This window comes from Pistacia vera, unplaced genomic scaffold (genome assembly GCF_008641045.1).
Source record: "Pistacia vera cultivar Batoury unplaced genomic scaffold, PisVer_v2 Contig152, whole genome shotgun sequence".
In the NCBI taxonomy this organism is placed as follows: domain Eukaryota; kingdom Viridiplantae; phylum Streptophyta; class Magnoliopsida; order Sapindales; family Anacardiaceae; genus Pistacia; species Pistacia vera.
The window spans coordinates 1,315,569-1,337,042 of NW_022195597.1; the positions used below are offsets into that span (position 1 = coordinate 1,315,569).

At 43.6% G+C, this 21,474-nt stretch overlaps 1 protein-coding gene across 1 annotated transcript; it reads left to right on the forward strand.

Annotated features, from left to right (window-relative positions):
* Positions 1–487: 487 nt before the first annotated feature.
* On the forward strand, positions 488–1,331 carry LOC116124409 (pseudo histidine-containing phosphotransfer protein 5-like). The gene is made up of 4 exons (XM_031410132.1): positions 488–586; positions 667–797; positions 1,060–1,131; positions 1,253–1,331. Exons 1-4 carry the CDS (start codon positions 488–490, stop codon positions 1,329–1,331), a joined length of 381 nt encoding a protein of 126 aa, XP_031265992.1.
* The last annotated feature ends 20,143 nt before the right edge of the window (positions 1,332–21,474 follow it).

Genomic DNA, 21,474 nt, shown 5'->3' on the forward strand with positions numbered 1-21,474 from the left:
GAGAGTGGTGGAGTGTAGGTATCAATTGTATGCTTCAAGGTGTCTAACACTTGATGGAAGCTTTGGTAACAATTTAAGCCTCACACAATAGCTTATGTCCAGATATTTCAATTTATGAAGATATAGGATGCTTGATGGTATCCATTCAAAAAAATTTCCATTTAGATCCGACCACGTTAGAGAAGATAATTGGTCAAGACTATCAGGTAACCTCATGATTTGACAATCAAATAAATCTAAATGTTTTAGATATCTCAAAACTAATAAAAATGGCCATTCTGAATCCATCAGATCTTGACACCTCCTTTTGCTTAAGCATGACGTTTGAAGTTTGTTCAAAGATAAGATGGAATGTGGTAGTTCTCTTATGGTAGTATAATTAGCTTTGAGTACAAACAATTCTTCTAATTGTCCTAAGTTGTTGGAGAATCTATGGAGGTTTGAGCAACCTGTGAGATTAAGGTACTTAAGAGTCTTCAACCCACAAATGTTGCTTGGGAGACTTTCAACCCACATTGTTCTTGGAATGGAGAGAACTCAGTTGCTTCAGCAAATTGCCACCATGAGACAAGCTCTATTCGATAAGGTTTTTGATGAACCCTAATCTCTTCTTAATTACATATAATGATGTGTAATTACCCATAATTTATTTATTTATTTTTGTAGGGAATTCTAGATAAGCATTTTACTTATCTTGAAAACCTAGATGAAAATGGTAACCCTAATTTTGTTGAAGATACCACTGGATTATTTTTCAGGGACTCTGCCAACATGCTGGCTACCCTTCAGCGGACTTTGTAAGTTTAGAACAGTATTTAATTATTTGATTAGTTATATAATTAACAGTTTAATTTCATTTTCTGTTTTTGTGTTGGGAGAATTCTCCAGTTGATTTCATGAAGTTGGATAAGTGCTTTTATAAGCTAAAAGGAAGCAAAGGAAGCAGTGGTAGGTAAGTTGAATTAAGAGATAAAAAAAAGGTTTAAATTATTAATTAAACTAATTAAGATAATTTAATTGCGATTAAGTTATTATTTTTATTTATATTTATATATGCAGCGTTGGTGCCATCAGAGTGAAGAATGAAGTAAATCGAACGAGAGAATATTGCGAACAAGGGAATTTGGAAGCGTAAGTAATTTGTTCGTAATTAATGATTACAATTAATTATAATCATTAATTAAGAAGTAATTATTTGTATGTATATGGGTGATTATGGCATGATTAATTTCATAATTAAAATTATTAACAGTGCCAAGGCAGCTTTCCAACAACTGAGAAATGAGCATAACATTCTTGGGCTAGGCTTGATTCTTACTTACAGGTACTGAGACAAGCTGATTCTTCTTCTGATGAAAGTTAGGCTCAACCAAACTGAAGAAATCAATGAAGAAAATGGATACAGAAGCAGCAGTGTTTTTGATGGATATTTAGTTGCATAATTAATCACTAAATTTTGTTTTCATTTGTGGTTTGGTTAATTAAGTTCCAAAGTGTTTAAACTTGAATTTCTATTTGGAATAAAGTGTGGTTTGATATCTCTAGCTCCATATATACCCACAACTAATAGAAATACAATACAATATATACCAATAAATTAAATGTCGAAAAGAGAACAGTACTTGGTGTGTGTGTATATATATTATATATATGAGTAATACTACGCTGACAAATATTTTTCATTAACTTAATTTCTTTCAAAATAAGTTTCATCTGCCAACAATGGATCCTACCTAACAAAATACGAACGAACTGATTACGAACTATCACATCGAATTTATGAAAGAAAGTGATCAAATCCGTCATCAAAGGCTTTGAGGTTAGAGGCTGAGATGGCAAGAATAGTCCCTTTTGTTTTTGCATTTGGTTGTTGGTTAAGAAGAGAGATAGTTGATTTCTTTTATGAATTTTTTTATAAACTTTTTTTACTCAAATTCAGAAGAGCCGTTAGATTAAATTTAGATAAAGGGTGGATAATTTTTTCTCATTTTAAGTCAATAGTTTTTGTTATAATAATCTGATCCATAACTATATATAAAAATATAAACGAAGAAACACAACTCTATTAGATGAAAATTCTCACGTATATACATGAAAATCTGGATTTCTGAAATTTATTTAATGTTTTTTTATGAACTAACCTGGTGCAATTAAAGCCCCAACCAAAAAATTTAAAAAATAAAATAAAATTTTGAGGAAATAATAGGAAAATTTTGATATTCATGGATCCTTTATACAGTCTCTTGTACCTCCGATCATCGTCCCTGCCCAGTTCTTCCCATCTGCAAATCCAATCGTAACATTTTCACATGAGAAACTCGTTCTCAACCTTTTTATTGTTTTTGTTTCATCTTCAATAATTTGCAGAACTAGAGCATTCACTTTTATATTAAAGTTGATTGCACCAAGCGACCAATCCGAAACCATAGAGTCTCCAATGGAGGTGTTTAAATAGCCTGAAGAGACACCGATATTTGCCTCCACAAGGTGATCAACGTTCGCAAAGATAGGTCTTATCGTTTCGGAGGAAAGAATCGTGTCCTTGTAGAAAACCGAAGCCTGAACATCATGAAGGTAAATAGAAACGGTATCTTCAAAGAAAGAGTTTTTCACAGAGAAAAAGAAAGAAGTATTCCAGTAGGCAGTTATATGAGAAGAGGAGACGTTGAAGGGATAGAGAATCACTGAATCAACATGGCAATTTGGTAAAGCGGGAGGATGTTTTCCAAATTCGGCATAAATCATAAAAATAGAGTAGCTAAGAGGAAATGCGCCAAGAAGGATCATAAGACATACATTGACGGGTTTTAGGTAGTCGACGGCCGCGGCGGCGGTTGGGTTAGAGATTGGTAAGGGGGGTGTATGGATTTCATCATGGACGGAGGAGGCAATGACTGTGTTTGCTTGTTGTTGATGAGCTCCCATTGGTTATAAGGGTTTGATGAGAAATTGTTGAAGAATTGGGGATAGAGAATTATATATCTAGAATGAATAGAAGAGCAAAAACAAATGATTTAATCAGGAATTAATTAATGGATACTTCTTTTATATAGGAGTCAAACCCTAATTATACTCAAACTGGGATTCCTTCCTAATTCTATTCAAACTAAGAATCCTACCAGTAGTCATATCAAAACTATAACAACTCCTATTTTAACTAGACTTGTACCCACCCGGGCCGCCAGTTTTGCCAGGAGACCGTTGGCTCTTAAAATTTTCGGTGGCCTACTTCCACGGTTCCACCCCTCCCAAAAACCTCCTACCCGCCACCCTGCACATCGCAGCCTCCCATCCTTCACGCAGAATCCCACCCCATAGCCACCACAAAACATCGCTGTTCACCAAAGAACTAAACCCCACCCATCGCAAACCACTATAAACAGCCGCCACCCACAAGCAAATCCCCACTACCACTCTAATGATAAAACAAAATATATATATATATATATATATATATATATTGCAGTCGATGCCGCTCACAGCTTTAGCAAAAGTTCAGGAAAATCTTGACCCAGCAGAGCTGTCCTCTGACTTGGAAACCATAAGCAATGAGGAGAGGTTTTTCGTAAAATGGGTCTGAGCATGAAACCATTTGTCAGAGGGAAAAAGTTTTGCAATCAAGTCAAAGCAGATTGCAATTTCGTTAGAGGCTGAGAGTGGTGGAGTGTTGGTATCAAGCAAATTCCATTTTTTTTTTTTTTTAATTTGTTGGAAAGAAAATCTTAAGAGTGTTGATTCCTTGTTCCTCTCTTTATGCAGAGAAGTCCTCTCTGGTGATCATTAATGTTGATGCTTGATTTTGGTACCAACTAATCGTCACGTGCGTAACATTGATTGGCCAAGAAACACACGTGATAATGAATATAGCATGCGAAATAAATGCAAAGAGGGTTTTTAAAGTGGTTCGGATGCTACTGTAGCAAGTCTTACGTCCACTGATTTGTATTGATATTGATAATGTGGGTCAGGTCGCAACAGCGGACTGACTTACAAATGATTTAGAAAAAGTAAGTGTACAGCTTGCAAGAGAGAGAGATTCTGTGTAAAAATGGCCGAATCCCTTTAATGAAGGGGTCTTCTTCATTTTATATCAAGCTGAAGCGTGTAATCATCATTAAATCCATGGGTTGGTGCGATTGTCAAGATATAATCCGGCTTTACGTCCCATTGCCCTCTTCCCAAGCTGATTTTGCATGATTTATTGCAGGGAAATAGACGCGTGGGCGCTCCATATCGTTTGGCAGGCCTGACGTGTGCTTGTTGCTCTGACGGGAGCAGGCCACTCTTCATCACGTGACTTCCCACGTCAGTCCTTAATTTCCTAGGCATAACAGAAGTCCCCTAGTTTTTAAGGTTTGAGGATCGAACCTTGGAAACTAAGTCATGCCGCGATTGGAGGTTCTGGTCGCTTCGACCTGAATGGGAGAAGCTCAGGACAGGGCCCTTGGCGAACACGACCTTGCACAATTCTTTGCCTAAACGACCTGACAATTCCATCCTAGCGACCTGGATTCGTCAGACATTCATTTCTGTACCTTAGGGTTGGAGATTCAATGAATCTGGTTCTGTGCTGTCAGGCGCTCTGCACGTGCTAAAGCATTTGTCAGGCACATTAAATACGTTGTGTGCTGACCCGGCGTCGTTTTGACAACTTTGATTGTACGACGCATTTGAAACGACGACTCTTATCATGGCATTTAATGCGACGTGGGGCGCATTTAATGTGGGGAGAGAGAGAAGGCTATCGTTTCGATTCCGTGGGGTAGTAACCATCGATTCGCAGTCCATATAAAAGCTCACATTTTTCAGATGACGCCACCGAAATTTCTTTTGCCTCGAGTGACAAGCCTTTGCAAACCGAGAGTTCTTGTTTTCCGATTGGCGTCTCTCAGATATCCGAAACAAGATTCGGCCTTGATTGCACGTCCTAGAAGGTAAGATCTTTTTTCTTCCTCCTTTTGTTTGGTTGGGCAATGGCGTTGGGTCTCCCGGTGTTTCACCAGAGACGCGACGCCGTCGTTGGATTCGAGCCGTGGATGGCGGCTGGAGTTACTGTTAGGGTTTAAGGGATTTGTCCCATGCCGCCGCGCGGGACATGCGATGGCTAAAATGACTTGTCTGTCGATGTTGCAGACTGGAATGGAACCATCGACATCCAGACCCGAGGAAGGGGCCAGCTCGTCCTCGTGGAATGTTCCCGAGGACGCGTCCCTTGATGTCTTCTCGGTTCTCACCCAAGAAGAGCTGAATAGGATAAAAAGGCAGTACGATGTTCGTGCAGAGGTGTTCCTTGACAACACCCGGTCGTCACAGCATCCTTCAGATGGCCTTGCTGCAATCTCCGAAGAGATCTTCAAGGGTGGAGGGATGATTCCCTTCCATCCTTTCATCAGGTCGGTCCTGGATCATTTCGGGATCGCACCAATGCAGCTGACGCCAAACGCGTACGTCATTGCCGTCGCGATGTTCATCGCGTGCTGCGAGAATGGCTTGGGCGAGCCAACGGTGGTGGAACTCGGTGTCGCCTACTACCTTAAGAAGAGTAGGGACAAGGATTCGTATTACTTGTCCCGGCGACCTACCATTGCCGGGGGGATACATAGTTATACCAGCAACGCGGGGGCCTACGAGACAAAATTCTTTTTTTCTGTTATGAGGGCTACTGCCGCTTTCAGGAACCAAGTAGGTTCTTCTTCGCTAGGTTCATTGTCTGCTCGCATGATTTATAATAACGACATGCTTTTTTCTTTTGCAGTTAATAGAACGACCAGCCAAGCCCTACTTGACGACCCGGATAGGCTCGTATCTTTTGGAGTCCTTCCCGAGGAAAGCCGGGACGCGAGGAAGCTTGTGACAACCGCGAACTTGCGGAAGTACGGTTTTATCAGCAGCAACGCGTCTTTAGAGCCCCTAGAAGGTAAGTTATACTGATTTCCTTCTGGTCGTAGAATAATTTTGTTTACTAAAGTACTTGCATGCAGCAGCTATGCCTCCAAAGGAGTCCGAGTAGCCTCGCCGAGTGCCGTTCGTCTTCCCTCGATCGAGAAGAGAGAGAGCGGCCAAAACTGGTCGTCTCATTTCGGCACAACCGGTGTGAACAGTCGCGCCTCCTTAGCCCCGTCCTGTGCAAGAAGTGACCAGGACAGAACAGGTCGCTCAGGCACCATCTGCTCGCCCAAGGCGGAAGGCTCCGGCCCAGAGGTCAAAGAAGAGGAAACAGATTCAGGCCGAAGAGTCAGAAACCGAATCTGAGGAAGAGCCTTTAAGGTCACGGCAGGAATCAAGGAGGTCGGGTAAGGAACCCGTGAGCGAGGCGATCGCTGCCGACAAGGCGAAGGATGCACCAATGCTAGACTCATTGGGGAGTCTGCCTGAATACCTGCAGCCGATAGTCTATGGTCTGCTCGAGTGTGGGCTATCGGAATCATATGACGAGTTTGCCGATACAGGCGACGACCTGATGACCACATCGTTCCAGCATCTAAGTAAGGTAAACGAGCTGTATTTGAAGTTTCATTCTAGTTAATTTCTGATTCATATCTTGCTCGCAGGCTTTGCTTGCGAGGAGGATGTCTATGGAGAAGACACGGCTGGGGGCCGCAAAGGGGGCAAGCGACTTGAAGGAGGAAGTCGCGAAGCTGAAATAGAGCTTGGAGTTTATCGAAGCAGAAAGAACACAAGCGTTCGAAGCGGCGAACAGGTATCTGAACCAAAAGGATGCTGCTTTGCAAACAGTGGACTTCCAAAAGACGGAGCTCGATCGACGTGCGGAGGAAGTTAAGGAACTTCAAAGGACAACCGCCAGGCTCTCTAAGGAGGTCGGAGAGAAGGACCAGGAGATCCAGGCGACCTCCGTACAGGCTCAGCGAGCTGAACAAGAGAGGGAGGCCTCCGAAAAGGAAAGGAAAGGCAAGCTTTGGAGGCCGAACTCCAGGAGAGTCGGGAGAAAATCGCTTCTCTGACTGAAGAAATGCGGATCCAGTCAGAAGAAGTGGAGGATAAGGTCGCAGACTGGACAATCGGGTCTATTTATTCCCTGCGAGCAAAGAACCCAGATCTGGACATTTCCGACCTCCTGGAGGGGTGGCAAGAGGCCTTGCGGATTCTAGCGGAAGAGGACGATCAAGCAGCAGCGGCCACCCGATGATCCGACCAGGCAGGGGGTTCTGGTCCTGCTTCGAAGGATCCCCTCGACCAGCCATAATGTAACAACGAGTCTTGACTCCATTGAGATCGGGTCTTAATTTTTTGTTTGTACATGAATGAAAATACATTTTGCTTTTAATTGTTGTTCGCCTTTTCATATATAAGTAGAATTTACAATTCTGATTTACATAGGCAATTACATACAAATTCTTACACGCGAACAGAACACATGCGAACTGTTTCGAGCGAACAAAGTAATACTTTTACATTAAAGAAACTAACAAAAACTGAGGGCTGAGTTCGGGATTACTGATAGTATGGCCGGAGGTGCTCGGCATTCCAAGCTCGGGGTACTTTGGAGCCGTTCAATCTTTTGAGATGGTAAGTCCCCGGTCTGATCACCTTGTTGACCCGGTACGGACCTACCCAGTTAGGTCCTAGTACCCCCGCACTTGGCTCTCTGGTCCTGAGGAGAACTTCCTTTAGCACAAGGTCTCTGACCTGGAAGTCTCTTCGCTTGACCATTGAGTCGAAAAACCTCTTTGCACGCTGCTGGTAGGCTACTATCCTTAGCGAAGCCTTGTTACGGTGCTCTTCGACCAGATCCAAACTTGCCCTCATAAGTGTTTTGTTTTCGACCTCATTGTACAAGTCCCTCCAAAGAGAACCAGTTCCCACCTCTACAGTGATCATCGCTTCACAGCCGTAGGCTAGCGAAAAAGGGGTTTCTGAGGTGGAGGTTCTTGGAGTTGTCCTGTACACCCATAAGACTTTGGGGAGATCGTCAGCCCAATTTCCTTTGGCTACCCCGAGTTTGGCCTTAAGAGTGTGCTTAATGGTCTTGTTGACTGCTTCAACTTGGCCATTTGCTTGCGGTCTGGCGACTGAGGCAAATTTTTTATGGATGCCCAGCTCGTCGCAGAACTGCTTGAACTCCTCGTTATCGAATTGCTTTCCATTATCCAAGATGAGGGTGTGAGGAATTTCGTAGCGGCACACTATGTTCCTGAAAACGAAGTCTTTTAGCTTTATGGTCGTGATCGCGGCTAGCGGTTCGGCTTCAACCCATTTCGTGAAATAATCCACCGCGACCACGACATACTTGACCCCTCCCTTTCCAACTGGCATGGGGCCGATAAGATCGATCCCCCACATGGAAAACGGCCAGGGGCTAGACATAGTTGTCAGCTCGTGAGAGGGGGCTCGCGGAATGTTCGCGAACCGTTGGCACTTGTCATATTTCTTGACAAAATTGTGCGCATCTTTTTGGATCCGGGGCCAATAATATCCCTGACGAACAACCTTGTTCGCAAGAGATCGAGCAGCTATGTGGTTACCGCAGATCCCTTCATGAATTTCCCTCATGATGTAGTCTGCTTCTTCACTGGTCACACATCGGAGGAGAGGGGCACTGAATCCTCTCCTGTACAGTTGGTCCCCGATGAGTGTGAAACGAGCAGATCTTACTCGCAGGACCCTTGCCTCGACCTTGTCGCTCGGCAAGGTCCCATCCTTGAGGTACTGGACAATGGGAGTCATCCAGGAATCTAGTTGAGCCACGTTGACGGCCTGTTCGGTCGAGCTGATAGTCGGAGCATCGATGAAACGAACAAGAATGTTATCTGGAGCCTTTGAATCCAATGAGGAGGCTATATTTACCAAGGCGTCTGCTATAGAATTGCTCTCTCTAGGGATCTGAGCGATTTCAAAGTGCTTAAACGACCCCAGAGCGGTCTTAGCCTCTTTCAGGTAGCGGACCATGTTCTCTTCCTTGGCTTAGTATTCCCCTAGAATTTGGTTGACGACCAGCATAGAGTCGCTGTAAATGCTGATCGCGGTTGCACCCATTTCTTTGGCAAGTCGCAACTTGGCGAGCAGGGCTTCATACTCTGCCTCATTGTTGGTCGCCTTAAACCCGAACCGGAGAATACCATGAATTCGAGCCCCCTCGGGGCTTACAAGGAGAAGACCCGCACCGGTTCTTTTCCTGTTTGATGACCCGTCGATGTAGAGGTTCCAGGTGGACAGGTTCTGAATACTCTCTTGCCCGACTTCGCTAGGCTGTTGCTCGCTTGGGAGATAGGAAAATTCCGAGATGAAGTCTGCAACAGCCTACCCTTTAATGGTCGACCTGGGCTTGTACTTTAGGTCAAACTGGCTCAATTCCATGGCCCATTTGAGCAGTTTACCCGGGGCTTCTGGTTTCTGGAGGACCTACATGAGGGGGTAATTAGTCATTACGTTGATTGTATGGGCATGGAAGTAAGGTCGCAACTTTCTGGACGCGATCAACAGGGTAAAAGCTAGTCTCTCCATTTCTGGATACTGCATCTCGGCATCCGATAGACGCTTACTTGCATAATACACTGGCCACTGTGCCTTTTCCTCTTCCCATACTAAAACTGCACTGACCGCGAACTGGGAGACAGACAGGTAGATGAGTAGGATTTCTTGTAGAAGAGGCTTAGAGAGGAGAGATGGCTTCCCAAGATGTTCTTTTATACTCTGGAATGCCTGCTCGCATTCGGGAGTCCATTCGAATTTCTTATTGGCCTTCAGGACGTTGAAAAATGGTAAGCAGCGGTCTGTTAGCCTTGATATGAAGTGACTAAGTGCCACTATTCGCCCATTTAGACTAATGACCTACTTTTTGCTGGTCAGGCTCTCCATATCGAGTAGAGCTTGAATCTTTTTGGGATTTATTTCTATGCCCCGCTGATTGACCATATATCCTAGGAACTTTCCTGACGATACCCCGAACGAACATTTGAGAGAGTTCAGCTTCATTCTGTAGAGTTGGAGTATGTCAAACATCTCTACGAGATGCGCAATATGCTGGGATTTGACCAGCATGTCATCCACATAGACCTCCATTGTCCTCCCGATCTGGTCAGAGAACATTCGGTTGACCAACCTCTGATAGGTCGCACCCGCATTCTTGAGGCTGAAGGGCATGACTTTGTAACAGTACAGCCCCCGGTCCGTAATGAAGGTCGTATGCTTCTCATCTGGCCTATACATCAGGATTTGATTGTATCCCGAGTACGCATCCATGAAGCTTAACAGCTCGTGCCCCGAGGTGGCATCAACGAGTTGATCGATTCTTGGCAGAGGGAAGCTGTCTTTCGAGCAAGCTTTGTTGAGGTCGCTGAAGTCAACGCAGGTCCGCCACTTGCCATTTGGCTTCTTTACTAGGACCGGGTTGGCAACCCAGGTTGGGTAGAGAGCCTCACGAATGAATCCATTTCGGAGAAGGTTCTCCACTTCTGATTTTAGTGCGGCATACCGCTCCGGATCCATCGCCCTTCTTTTTTGGCGAACTGGTTTGGCTTCACTGCTGACGTTCAATGAATGGCAAATAATGTCTGGGCTGATCCTGACCATATCTACGTGCGACCAGGCGAACACGTCAATGTTCTCCTTTAAGAAGCTTGTCAGTTCGGAAGCGAGCTGAGGGTTGAGACAGCTTCTGATCTTTAACACTCGGCTCGGCTCTTTTGGATCAACCGAAATTTCGGACAGATCCTCAACCGGGCCGCTAGGGGGGATTTCTTGGATTCGTAGATCTATGTTATCCTCCGCTGGACCAGGCTGTGGCTCGATCCGGCTAATCGCCATAGCATGGCGGGGCACACATCGCGAAATGCCCTTTCCCTTGTCGGCCATTTGGACCGCTTTCACATAGCATTCGTGAGATGCGCTTTGCGATCCGCTTACTTCCCCTATCCCCGTTGGAGTGGGGAACTTCATCTTGAGGTGATAAATGGAAGTGACTGTCTTGAAAGTTCTCAACAGAGGTCGCCCCAAGATTCCATTAAAGGCCGATGGGCAGTCCACGACCAAAAATTCGGTAACCCTAGTCACCTCGTCGTAGTCGCCGAGCGTGACTAGTAGCTGGATCGTTCCTTTGGGGATCAGGTGATCCTCTGTAAAACCGTACAGTGGCATCGAGGCTGGCTTCAAGTCGGCCTCGACTAGGTTCATTCTATCGAAAGCGGACTTGAACAGGATGTTCACAGCGCTTCTGTTGTCTACAAGCATTCTACAGACATTATGGCACCCTATTAGAGGTGTAATCACCAGAGCATCCTCATGAGGATGGTGCAAGCGAGCTGCCTCCTTCTCGCAGAAGGTGATCGGTTCCTCCTTTCTGGCTTTTTGAGGTCGCTGCGAAGTGTTCATTACCCTGATCGGGTCGTGATGCGCTTCGCAAGTATACCTTTCCTGCGCCCCTCGCGTGTTTCCCGCGAGGTGCGGACCTCCGAAAATTATGTTCACACTGCTGTACCCGCTGCGATCACGACGCTTTTTCTTTTGCTCCCCTTGGTTTTCTTTTGGGGAGTCATCAATGTACTCCTTGAAGTGCCATTTCTTGATGAACTCTTCGATAGCCTGCTTTAGAGCTTGACATTCATCAGTGAGATGCCCATTATCCCAATGGCAACGGCGGTATTTTTTGTTGTTTCTGGCTGTAACAGGGGTTTTCATGGGTTTGGGCTCACCGAGCAGGCTGGCCTCCTCAGATTTGTCAAGGATTGCTGATATGGACACGTTCAGCAGAGTGTACTGAGTTCTGTCGTGGTCACGACGAGGAATAGGAGCATAGGACTTTTTCTGCTCGTAGCGGGGTTTCTTCCCTTTTCGCTGATCGTCAATGTCTCCTTTGCGATCAGCTCTCCTATTATCTCCCCGACCAGACATACCACTGGAAGTGCCGTGATCGCGACGGCAGAGTGCTGCCAATGAATTCTCTATTCGGAGATACTTTTCTGCCAGGTTGTAGAATTTGGTGAGGGAAATATCGTCCTCAGCTTGTAGTTCCTTCCACAGGTTGGTTTGCGGGCGAACTCCAGCTATTATAAGTGTTCGGATGGACTCTTCTGGAGCGTGAGCCACCTTGTTGAGTTCCCTGTGGAAACGGTCGATATAAGATTGCAGGGATTCGTCTCTTTCTTGCCTTATGTTACTGAGACAGCTCAAAGGCATCGAAAACTTCCGATTGGCTTGGAAATGCCGCAGGAACGTCGTGCTCATCTGAGGCCACGAACTGATCGATCTGGCTGGGAGCGACCTTAACCATCGTTTGGCGTGAGAAGTCAGTGTCACGGCCAAACAACGGCATTTTGCAAGGTCCGAAACCTGGTGGAGCTCCATTAGGTCGTTGAACTCATATAAATGATCCTGCGGATCATAGTTCCCATCAAACGGCCGCATATTTGGCATTTTGCACCTTGGTGGAAGTGGAGCAGCTAGCACTTCGGGAGAAAAAGGGGATGCAGAGGCGACCTGTGCCTTTTCGTTTTGCTGCTCCCTTAACCTATCCAAAGCTCGCTGTAGCTCCTCAATTTGTGGTAACGGAGCCAATTGGGGATTGCTTTCACCCGTGCGAGTCCGGCCTTCTCAATTACGGTTCAGGAAAGTAAGGAGGTTCGATTCCTCTTCGCCTCGGCTGGCATTTTCGGCCGCACTCGACACACGCTGACTAGAGGCGTGTGAAGGCGATGGATTGTGCGGGGCATTTTCATGACCCTTGCGGTGGTACGAACCGCCCCGTGAGGTGTGGGGGCCACCCACATGATAACGATCGGGATCGTTCTGCTGGTGGTGATAGAGATCATCGCGCCCGGCATTTTCGCTTGGGTTTGCCTGCGACGTGGCATGGGACAGCTCGGGATTCACTTTTTCGCCGAGTCTCAGCTTTGTCGACACCCTGCTTGGGGCACCTTTTGTGTTCGCTGGTCCTTGGGAGCTCATAGGCTTACTTTTTGCCACTTGCTTATCCTTGCGCCTACGCGCTGCAGTGCTCGCGGCACGGGCTATTGCCTTTTGCTGCGCTTTTGCGCGACCTACAAGCGTCTTTGGCGGTTGTACTGCCTTGGCTGTCGTAGATGACATGCCTTGGTCCAAACTGTCCAACCTCTGGTTGACCGTCTGGAGAGTATTGTCGAACCTCTCCAGGTAGCTTCTGATGGCAGGGTCGAGTTGCAGAGCTGTCGGGATATCCCCCACAACATTTTGCGAAACTGGAGGTATGTTGGAAGGGGTATCCCTCTGGGCTAGGGGAACTCCTTCAGCATACTGGTTAGCTTGCTCAAGCTCAGACTGGCAGGCCATTTGTTGCTGTAGGACCAGTAGGTCGAAGATTCTCCTGATGAAGGGTAGACACTAAATCAGGCCCTCCTTCTAGCGCCAAACTGTTGATGCTTGATTTTGGCACCAACTAATCGTCACGTGCGTAACGTTGATTGGCCAAGAAACACACGTGATAATGAATATAGCATGCGAAATAAATGCAAAGAGGGTTTTTAAAGTGGTTCGGATGCTAAGGTAGCAAGTCCTACGTCCACTGATTTGTATTGATATTGATATTGATAATGTGGGTCAGGTCGCAATAGCGAACTGACTTACAGATGATTTAGAAAAAGTAAGTTTACAGCTTGCAAGAGAGAGAGATTCTGTGTAAAAATGGCCGAATCCCCTTAATGAAGGGGTCTTCTTCATTTTATATCAAGCTGAAGCGTGTAATCATCATTAAATCCATGGGTTGGTGCGATTGTCAGGATATAATCTGGCTTTACGTCCCATTGCCCTCTTCCCAAGCTGATTTCGCACGATTTATTGCAGGGAAATAGATGCGTGGGTGCTCCATATCATTTGGCAGGCCTAACGTGTGCTTGTTGCTCTGACGGGAGCAGGCCACTCTTCATCACGTGACTTCCCACGTCAGCACTTAATTTCCCAGGCATAACAATTAATAAATTAATCATTCTATGAATTGATACTAATGGTTGATGAATTTATTACACAAAATATTTTACAGAGTCTGAAACAACAAAGGCTTTAGTTGAGAGTTGGATTGGTCTTTAAAGGAATTAAAATTTCAATCATTTGGGTTGTGGTTCCTCCTCCATGTTTGAGCTCAAATGTCCTTCGTATTGTTTCACTTGTTCTTCAATACCACCATTGAAATATACCTTAAGGCCACACTTCTTCACATTGTAATTTTCTACATTGAAATCAAAAGTAACATACCGGATTTCTACTCTGCTCAAGTGATATGGAGAAAAATATGCCAGGATTACATGATCTGACGTAAGACTGTAGCATTTAAATGTAATCCATGGGTAAACTCATTCGTCACCTCTGTCTTACTACCATATTGGTCTATGATAATCAACTTACAACGAACAAAAACAGATTCGGGAGTTTTTTCATGGTCTGGAAATGTTACAACAAGGCACACAATAAATTTGTGGAAGGGACCATTCCCAAGATGAACAAGTGGTAGGTCAAGACTTATCGAAGATCCCACATTTTGGAAGCTCAACTACTCTGGAATTTCATTTCCAGGTAAAAAGATAGCTCCTCTTGAAAAAATTCTTCTCTGTACCTAGAAAATCATTTAACAGAAAATGTTGAAATATAAAATAAAAATCACTGCATAAAGGAAAAGTAGACTATGGAAGTTATAGCTTTGAGTAAATAAAGGTCGAGCTAGGGTTTATTATATCAATTAACTTGGAAAAGAGGGTCTTGGAAAGGAGAGGAAGTTCTCCTTCTCTTCCTCTCCTTTGTTCTTTATGGATCTTCATGGCTTCCAGGTGTAATCCTTTCCTTTGTTTCATGTAGTTAGTTTGTTTTTCTAGGGATTTGATGTAATCTAATTTAAGGCTTGTGTTTTTTTTTATGTTCTATTTGTTTGATCTATTCAATCATTTTCTAGATTCATTCATTGCATTTAATTCAATCTTTAGTTGATATTAGGGCTTGATCAACCTTGATGTTAGTTAATTGATAGTATGAGACAAGATTGGGTATGGAATGACTGATTTGTATTTGTGCATACGCCCTAACAAGTATAGATTGGTTGTTGTCTTTAATATCGTCTCGTGCTTAATGGGTTTTCGTATTCAGACTAGGCTAAGCCATTAGCTAGTTTAAATGATGAAAATAATAGGTTAATCCAAATGCCCCCAGGTAATACCTTAGAAACAAGAGACGCCTTGCCTATCTTGATTAGCTCTGTGAATGGATGATTTGTGTCTATGCAAATTGGTTCTTTTTTTAGTGCTCTAGATCTTTAATGGGTTTTCATTATTCATACTAGGCTTAGCCATAGCTAGTTTAACTGATGAAAATACTAGGTTAAACCCAAAGAGTACGAACCCTAGAATGGAGTTGAGAGAATGACAGTTTGACAACGAACACATAGCTGAATAATTATGATGGTGTTAAAGACATAGGTTTCCTTGTAGATAATTAGATTTAGATTTGTTTTTAATATTGTTTATGTGTTTTCTTATTTCATTTTAGTTATTTTCACAAGGCATAGTCATTAGGATTACTTGAGCGCTTACAATCTCTATGGGATCGACCCTTGCATTTTGCACACTAAACTTCGATTACGATTTGTGCACTAGCGAGGATAGTAAAATTGTGTTTATCAAGTTTATGGCACCATTGGCGGGGATTGTTTAAGTTTGCTTTGTGATCTCTAGTGACTTGTGTCTTGATTTTTGTTGTTTTTGTTTATCTACTTTTTGCTATTTTTATTTTATTTTAATGTATGCTATTTTCATTTACCGTTTTGTTTCTTATGCTTGTTTATTTGCTTTTATTTTGTTTTCAATTTGTATAAAATTTATTTACTTTAGTGTTGATTTCATATTTTCATATTTTTGTGTTTATTTTTATTTCCACAAACTCTTTGATGACTAACTGACAACATGAATTCTATTCCAAGACATCACGTGTTCTTTCTTTTGTGTTGGTAGATTTCATGTTGATTAAAACTACAAGAAATATATTATATTGTAACAAAATTAATTTTATCAAATGCTATTTTGTCACGAGTAATATTGGTATTATGACAAAATAAATAAACATCACATTAAGTATAACAAAGTGAATATACAGTGACTAAAAAACGTAATGTCATAATATTTTATCACAATAAAGAAACCCAAAAGAAATATAGTGAAGAAAAACATTTTTATCATAATATTTCGTCACAAATTTTTGACGCCTATGTAAATTGTTTATTGTAACAAACATATTTTGTCATAAAACATTTTAGTCACTAGATTTAGTTATACATGCTATAACTACAAATTATTTTGTCACAAAATAATTTATTTATTATTAAAAAAAATTTCATAATATTTGCTGAAATAAAGGTATTAATGACAAAATGTTTGAGTCAAAATTTAAGCGCCAAGATAAATTATTTATCGTGACAAACATATTTGTCATAAAAAAACTTTAATCACTATATTTAGTAATACATGCTATAATTACAAGCTAATTTGCCACAAAAAAATTATTTATCATTACAAAAAAAAAAACACTTACCAAAGTTGAGTTGCTGCACAAACAATAATTTTGAGTCAGAACATGACTCCAATGATGTACAATTGTACATGTGCTTCAAGCCATATAACTCTTGATAGAAGCTTTGGTAAGAATTTAAGTCTCACAATAGCTTATGTCCAGATATTGCAATTTAGAAAGTCGTTGGATGCTTGATGGTATCCATTCAAAATTGTTTATACTTAGATTTAACCATTGTAGGGAAGATAACTGGCCAAGACGGTCAGGTAACCTCGTAATTTGACAATCAGATAAATCTAAATCCTTTAGAGATCTCAAAACCGATAAAAAAGGCCATTCTGAATTCATCAAATCCTAACACCTCTTTCCGCTTAAGCATAATGTTCGACGTTTGTTTAAAGATAAGATGGAATGTGGTTGTTCTCTTATGGCAGTGCAATTAGCTTTGAGTACAGACAAAGCTTCTAATTGTCCTAAGTTGTTTGGGAATCTATGGAGGTTTGAGCAACACGTGAGATTAAGGTACCAAAGAGTCTTCAACTCACAAATGTCGCTTCGAAGACTTTCAATCCTTAAACAGTCTTCCAGATTCAAGAGTTTTAGTTTTGATGGATATTCAATCCAAGGGCAACTTTGTTATAAATGTTCCACTCAAACATATTACACTCATGTTACATGTGATCTTTGGAGCCTTCATAAGATTTGAACAACCAGAGAGAGCAAGATGTGTAAGAAATTTTGATTGAATGTCTGGAGGAAGATTGCCAAGGCTTTTGGAACCTTTAAGATTCAAGTTATCTAACCTATTCAGATATTGAATTGATGGATGAACCTTAATCAAACTTGTACAACCTTGTATAATCAAACTCTCAAGATTTGGGGCTGATGAGAGATTTGGAATTCTAATTATGTGCTTGGAGTGGATGAGGTTGATATGCTTCAACTTCTCTAAACGCAAAAAAAAAAAAAAAAAAAAAAAAAATATGAAGGATACGAGGAAGTAACATAAATTATATGATTCGCTTTATGATTTTCTGAAAAAAAGAGAATATGAAGATAAATATTTATACCTAGAGACCATTCTAGAGTTGTTTAATTTTACTACATGGCATGATATGTGCAAAAAGATTTTCCATCTCAAAATTTGATGGTAGTGAGCCCAAATGATATCCAAACTAGCGAAAGCACGTTGTGTTAGATGAACTGAATTCTAGGCCTTGCAAAGCACACACCTTATTTGAAAGATTCAGCATGCATGAAGAGTGGTGGAGATGGAGAATGAAAGCATGAAAGCATGGATTAAAAAACCGGTTTACATGCAAAGCTTGGATATGAGATTATACCTACTCCTTTGCTTTGGATTGATGAAGATTAGCTTCAAATGGATGAAACCTCCACACTTTAACACCACCTTGAGAGGATTAGAGAGTGGCCTTGGCTAGGGAGAGAGAGCTTTTAGTTTAGTACCCACCGGGCCGCCAGTTTTGCCAGGAGACCGTTGGCTCTTAAAATTTCGGTGGCTACTCCACGGTTCCACCCCTCCAAAAACTCCTACCCCCCCACCCTGCCACGCAGCTCCCATCTTCACGCAGAATCCCACCCCATAGCCACCACAAAACATCGTGTTACCAAAGAACTAAACCCCACCATCGCAAACCACTATAAACAGCCGCCACCCACAAGCAAATCCCCACTACCACTTATAATGATAACAAAATATATATATATTATTTAATATATATATTGCAGTCGATGCCGCTCACAGCTTTAGCAAAAGTTCAGGAAAATCTTGACCCAGCAGAGCTGTCCTCTGACTTGGAAACCATAAGCAATGAGGAGAGGTTTTTCGTAAAATGGGTCTGAGCATGAAACCATTTGTCAGAGGGAAAAAGTTTTGCATCAGTCAAAGCAGATTGAATTTCGTTAGAGGTGAGAGTGGTGGAGTGTTGGTATCAAGCAAATTCCATTTTTTTTTTTTTTTAATTTGTTGGAAAGAAAATCTTAAGGTGTTGATTCCTTGTTCCTCTCTTTATGCAGAGAAGTCTCTCTGGTGATCATCAATGTTGATGCTTGATTTTGGTACCAACTAATCGTCACGTGGTAACATTGATTGGCCAAGAAACACACGTGATAATGAATATAGCATGCGAAATAAATGCAAAGAGGGTTTTTAAAGTGGTTCGGATGCTACTGTAGCAAGTCTTACGTCCACTGATTTGTATTGATATTGATAATGTGGGTCAGGTCGCAACAGCGGACTGACTTACAAATGATTTAGAAAAGTAAGTGTACAGCTTGCAAGAGAGAGAGATTCTGTGTAAAAATGGCCGAATCCCTTTAATGAAGGGGTCTTCTTCATTTTATATCAAGCTGAAGCGTGTAATCATCATTAAATCGGGTTGGTGCGATTGTCAAGATATAATCCGGCTTTACGTCCCATTGCCCTCTCCAAGCTGATTTTGCATGATTTATTGAGGGAAATAGACGCGTGGGCGCTCCATATCGTTTGGCAGGCTGAGTGTGCTTGTTGCTCTGACGGGAGCAGGCCACTCTTCATCACGTGACTTCCCACGTCCGTCCTTAATTTCCTAGGCATAACAGAAGTCCTAGTTTTAAGGTTTGAGGATCGAACCTTGGAAACTAAGTCATGCCGCGATTGGAGGTTCTGGTCGCTCGACCTATGGGAGAAGCTCAGGACAGGGCCTTGGCGAACACGACCTTGCACAATTCTTTGCCTAAACGACCTGACAATTCCATCCTAGCGACCTGGATTCGTCAGACATTCATTTCTGTACCTTAGGGTTGGAGATTCAATGAATCTGGTTCTGTGCTGTCAGGCGCTGCACGTGCTAAAGCATTTGTCAGGCCATTAAATACGTTGGTGCTGACCCGGCGTCGTTTTGACAACTTGATTGTACGACGCATTGAAACGACGACTCTTATCATGGCATTTAATGCGACGTGGGGCGCATTTAATGTGGGAGAGAGAGAAGGCTATCGTTTCGATTCCGTGGGGTAGTAACCATCGATTCGCAGTCCATATAAAAGCTCACATTTTTCAGATGAGCCACCGAATTTCTTTTGCCTCGAGTGACAAGCCTTTGCAAACCGAGAGTTCTTGTTTTCCGATTGGCGTCTCTCAGATATCCGAAACAAGATTCGGCCTTGATTGCACGTCCTAAGGTAAGATTTTTTTCTTCCTCCTTTTGTTTGGTTGGGCAAGGCGTTGGGTCTCCCGGTGTTTCACCAGAGACGCGACGCGTCGTTGGATTGAGCCGTGGATGGCGGCTGGAGTTACTGTTAGGGTTTAAGGGATTTGTCCCTGCCGCCGCGCGGGACATGCGATGGCTAAAAGACTTGTCTGTCGATGTTGCAGACTGGATGGAACATCGACATCCAGACCCGACGGAAGGGCCAGCTCGTCCTCGTGGAATGTTCCCGAGGACGCGTCCCTGATGTCTTCTGGTTCTCACCCAGAAGAGCTGAATGGAAAAAGGCAGTACGATGTTCGTGCAGAGGTGTTCCTTGACAACACGGTCGTCACAGCATCCTTCAGATGGCCTTGCTGCAATCTCCGAAGAGATCTTCAAGGGTGGAGGGATGATTCCTCCATCCTTTCATCAGGTCGGTCGGATCATTTCGGGATCGCACCAATGCAGCTGACGCCAAACGCGTACGTATTGCCGTCGCGATGTTCATCGCGTGCTGCGAGAAGGCTTGGGCGAGCCAACGGTGGTGGAACTCGGTGTCGCTACTACCTTAAGAAGAGTAGGGACAAGGATTCGTATTACTTGTCCGCGGACCTACCATTGCCGGGGGATACATAGTTATACCAGCAACGCGGGGGCCTACGAGACAAAATTCTTTTTTCGTTATGAGGGCTACTGCCGCTTTCAGGAACCAAGTAGGTTCTTCTTCGCTAGGTTCATTTCTGCTCGCATGTTTATAATAACGACATGCTTTTTCTTTTGCAGTTAATAGAACGACCAGCCAAGCCCTACTTGACGACCCGGATAGGTCGTATCTTTGGAGTCCTTCCCGGGAAAGCCGGACGCGAGGAAGCTTGTGACAACCGCGAACTTGCGGAGTACGGTTTTATACAGACAACGCGTCTTAGAGCCCCTAGAGGTAAGTTATACTGATTTCCTTCGGTCGTAGAATATTTTGTTTACTAAAGTACTTGCATGCAGCAGCTATGCCTCCAAAGGAGTCCGAGTAGCCTCGCCGAGTGCCGTTCGTCTTCCCTCGATCGAGAAGAGAGAGAGCGGCCAAAACTGGTCGTCTCATTTCGGCACAACCGGTGTGAACAGTCGCGCCTCCTTAGCCCCGTCCTGTGCAAGAAGTGACCAGGACAGAACAGGTCGCTCAGGCACCATCTGCTGCCAAGGGGAAGGCTCCGGCCCAGAGGTCAAAGAAGAGGAAACAGATTCAGGCCGAGAGTCAGAAACCGAATCTGAGGAAGAGCCTTTAAGGTCACGGCAGGAATAAGGAGGTCGGGTAGGAACCCGTGAGCGAGGCGATCGTGCCGACAAGGCGAGGATGCACCAATGCTAGACTCATTGGGGAGTCTGCCTGAATACGCAGCCGATAGTCTATGGTTGCTCGAGTGTGGGCTATCGGAATCATATGACGAGTTTGCCGATACAGGCGACGACCTGATGACCACATCGTTCCAGCATCTAAGTAAGGTAAACGAGCTGTATTTGAAGTTTCATTCTAGTTAATTTCTGATTCATATCTTGCTCGCAGGCTTTGCTTGCGAGGGATGTCTATGGAGAAGACACGGCGGGGGCCGCAAAGGGGGCAAGCGACTTGAAGGAGGAAGTCGCGAAGCTGAAATAGAGCTTGGAGTTTATCGAAGCAGAAAGAACACAAGCGTTCGAAGCGGCGAACAGTATCTGAACCAAAAGGATGCTGCTTTGCAAACAGTGGACTTCCAAAAGACGGAGCGATCGACGTGCGGAGGAAGTTAAGGAACTTCAAAGGACAACCGCCAGG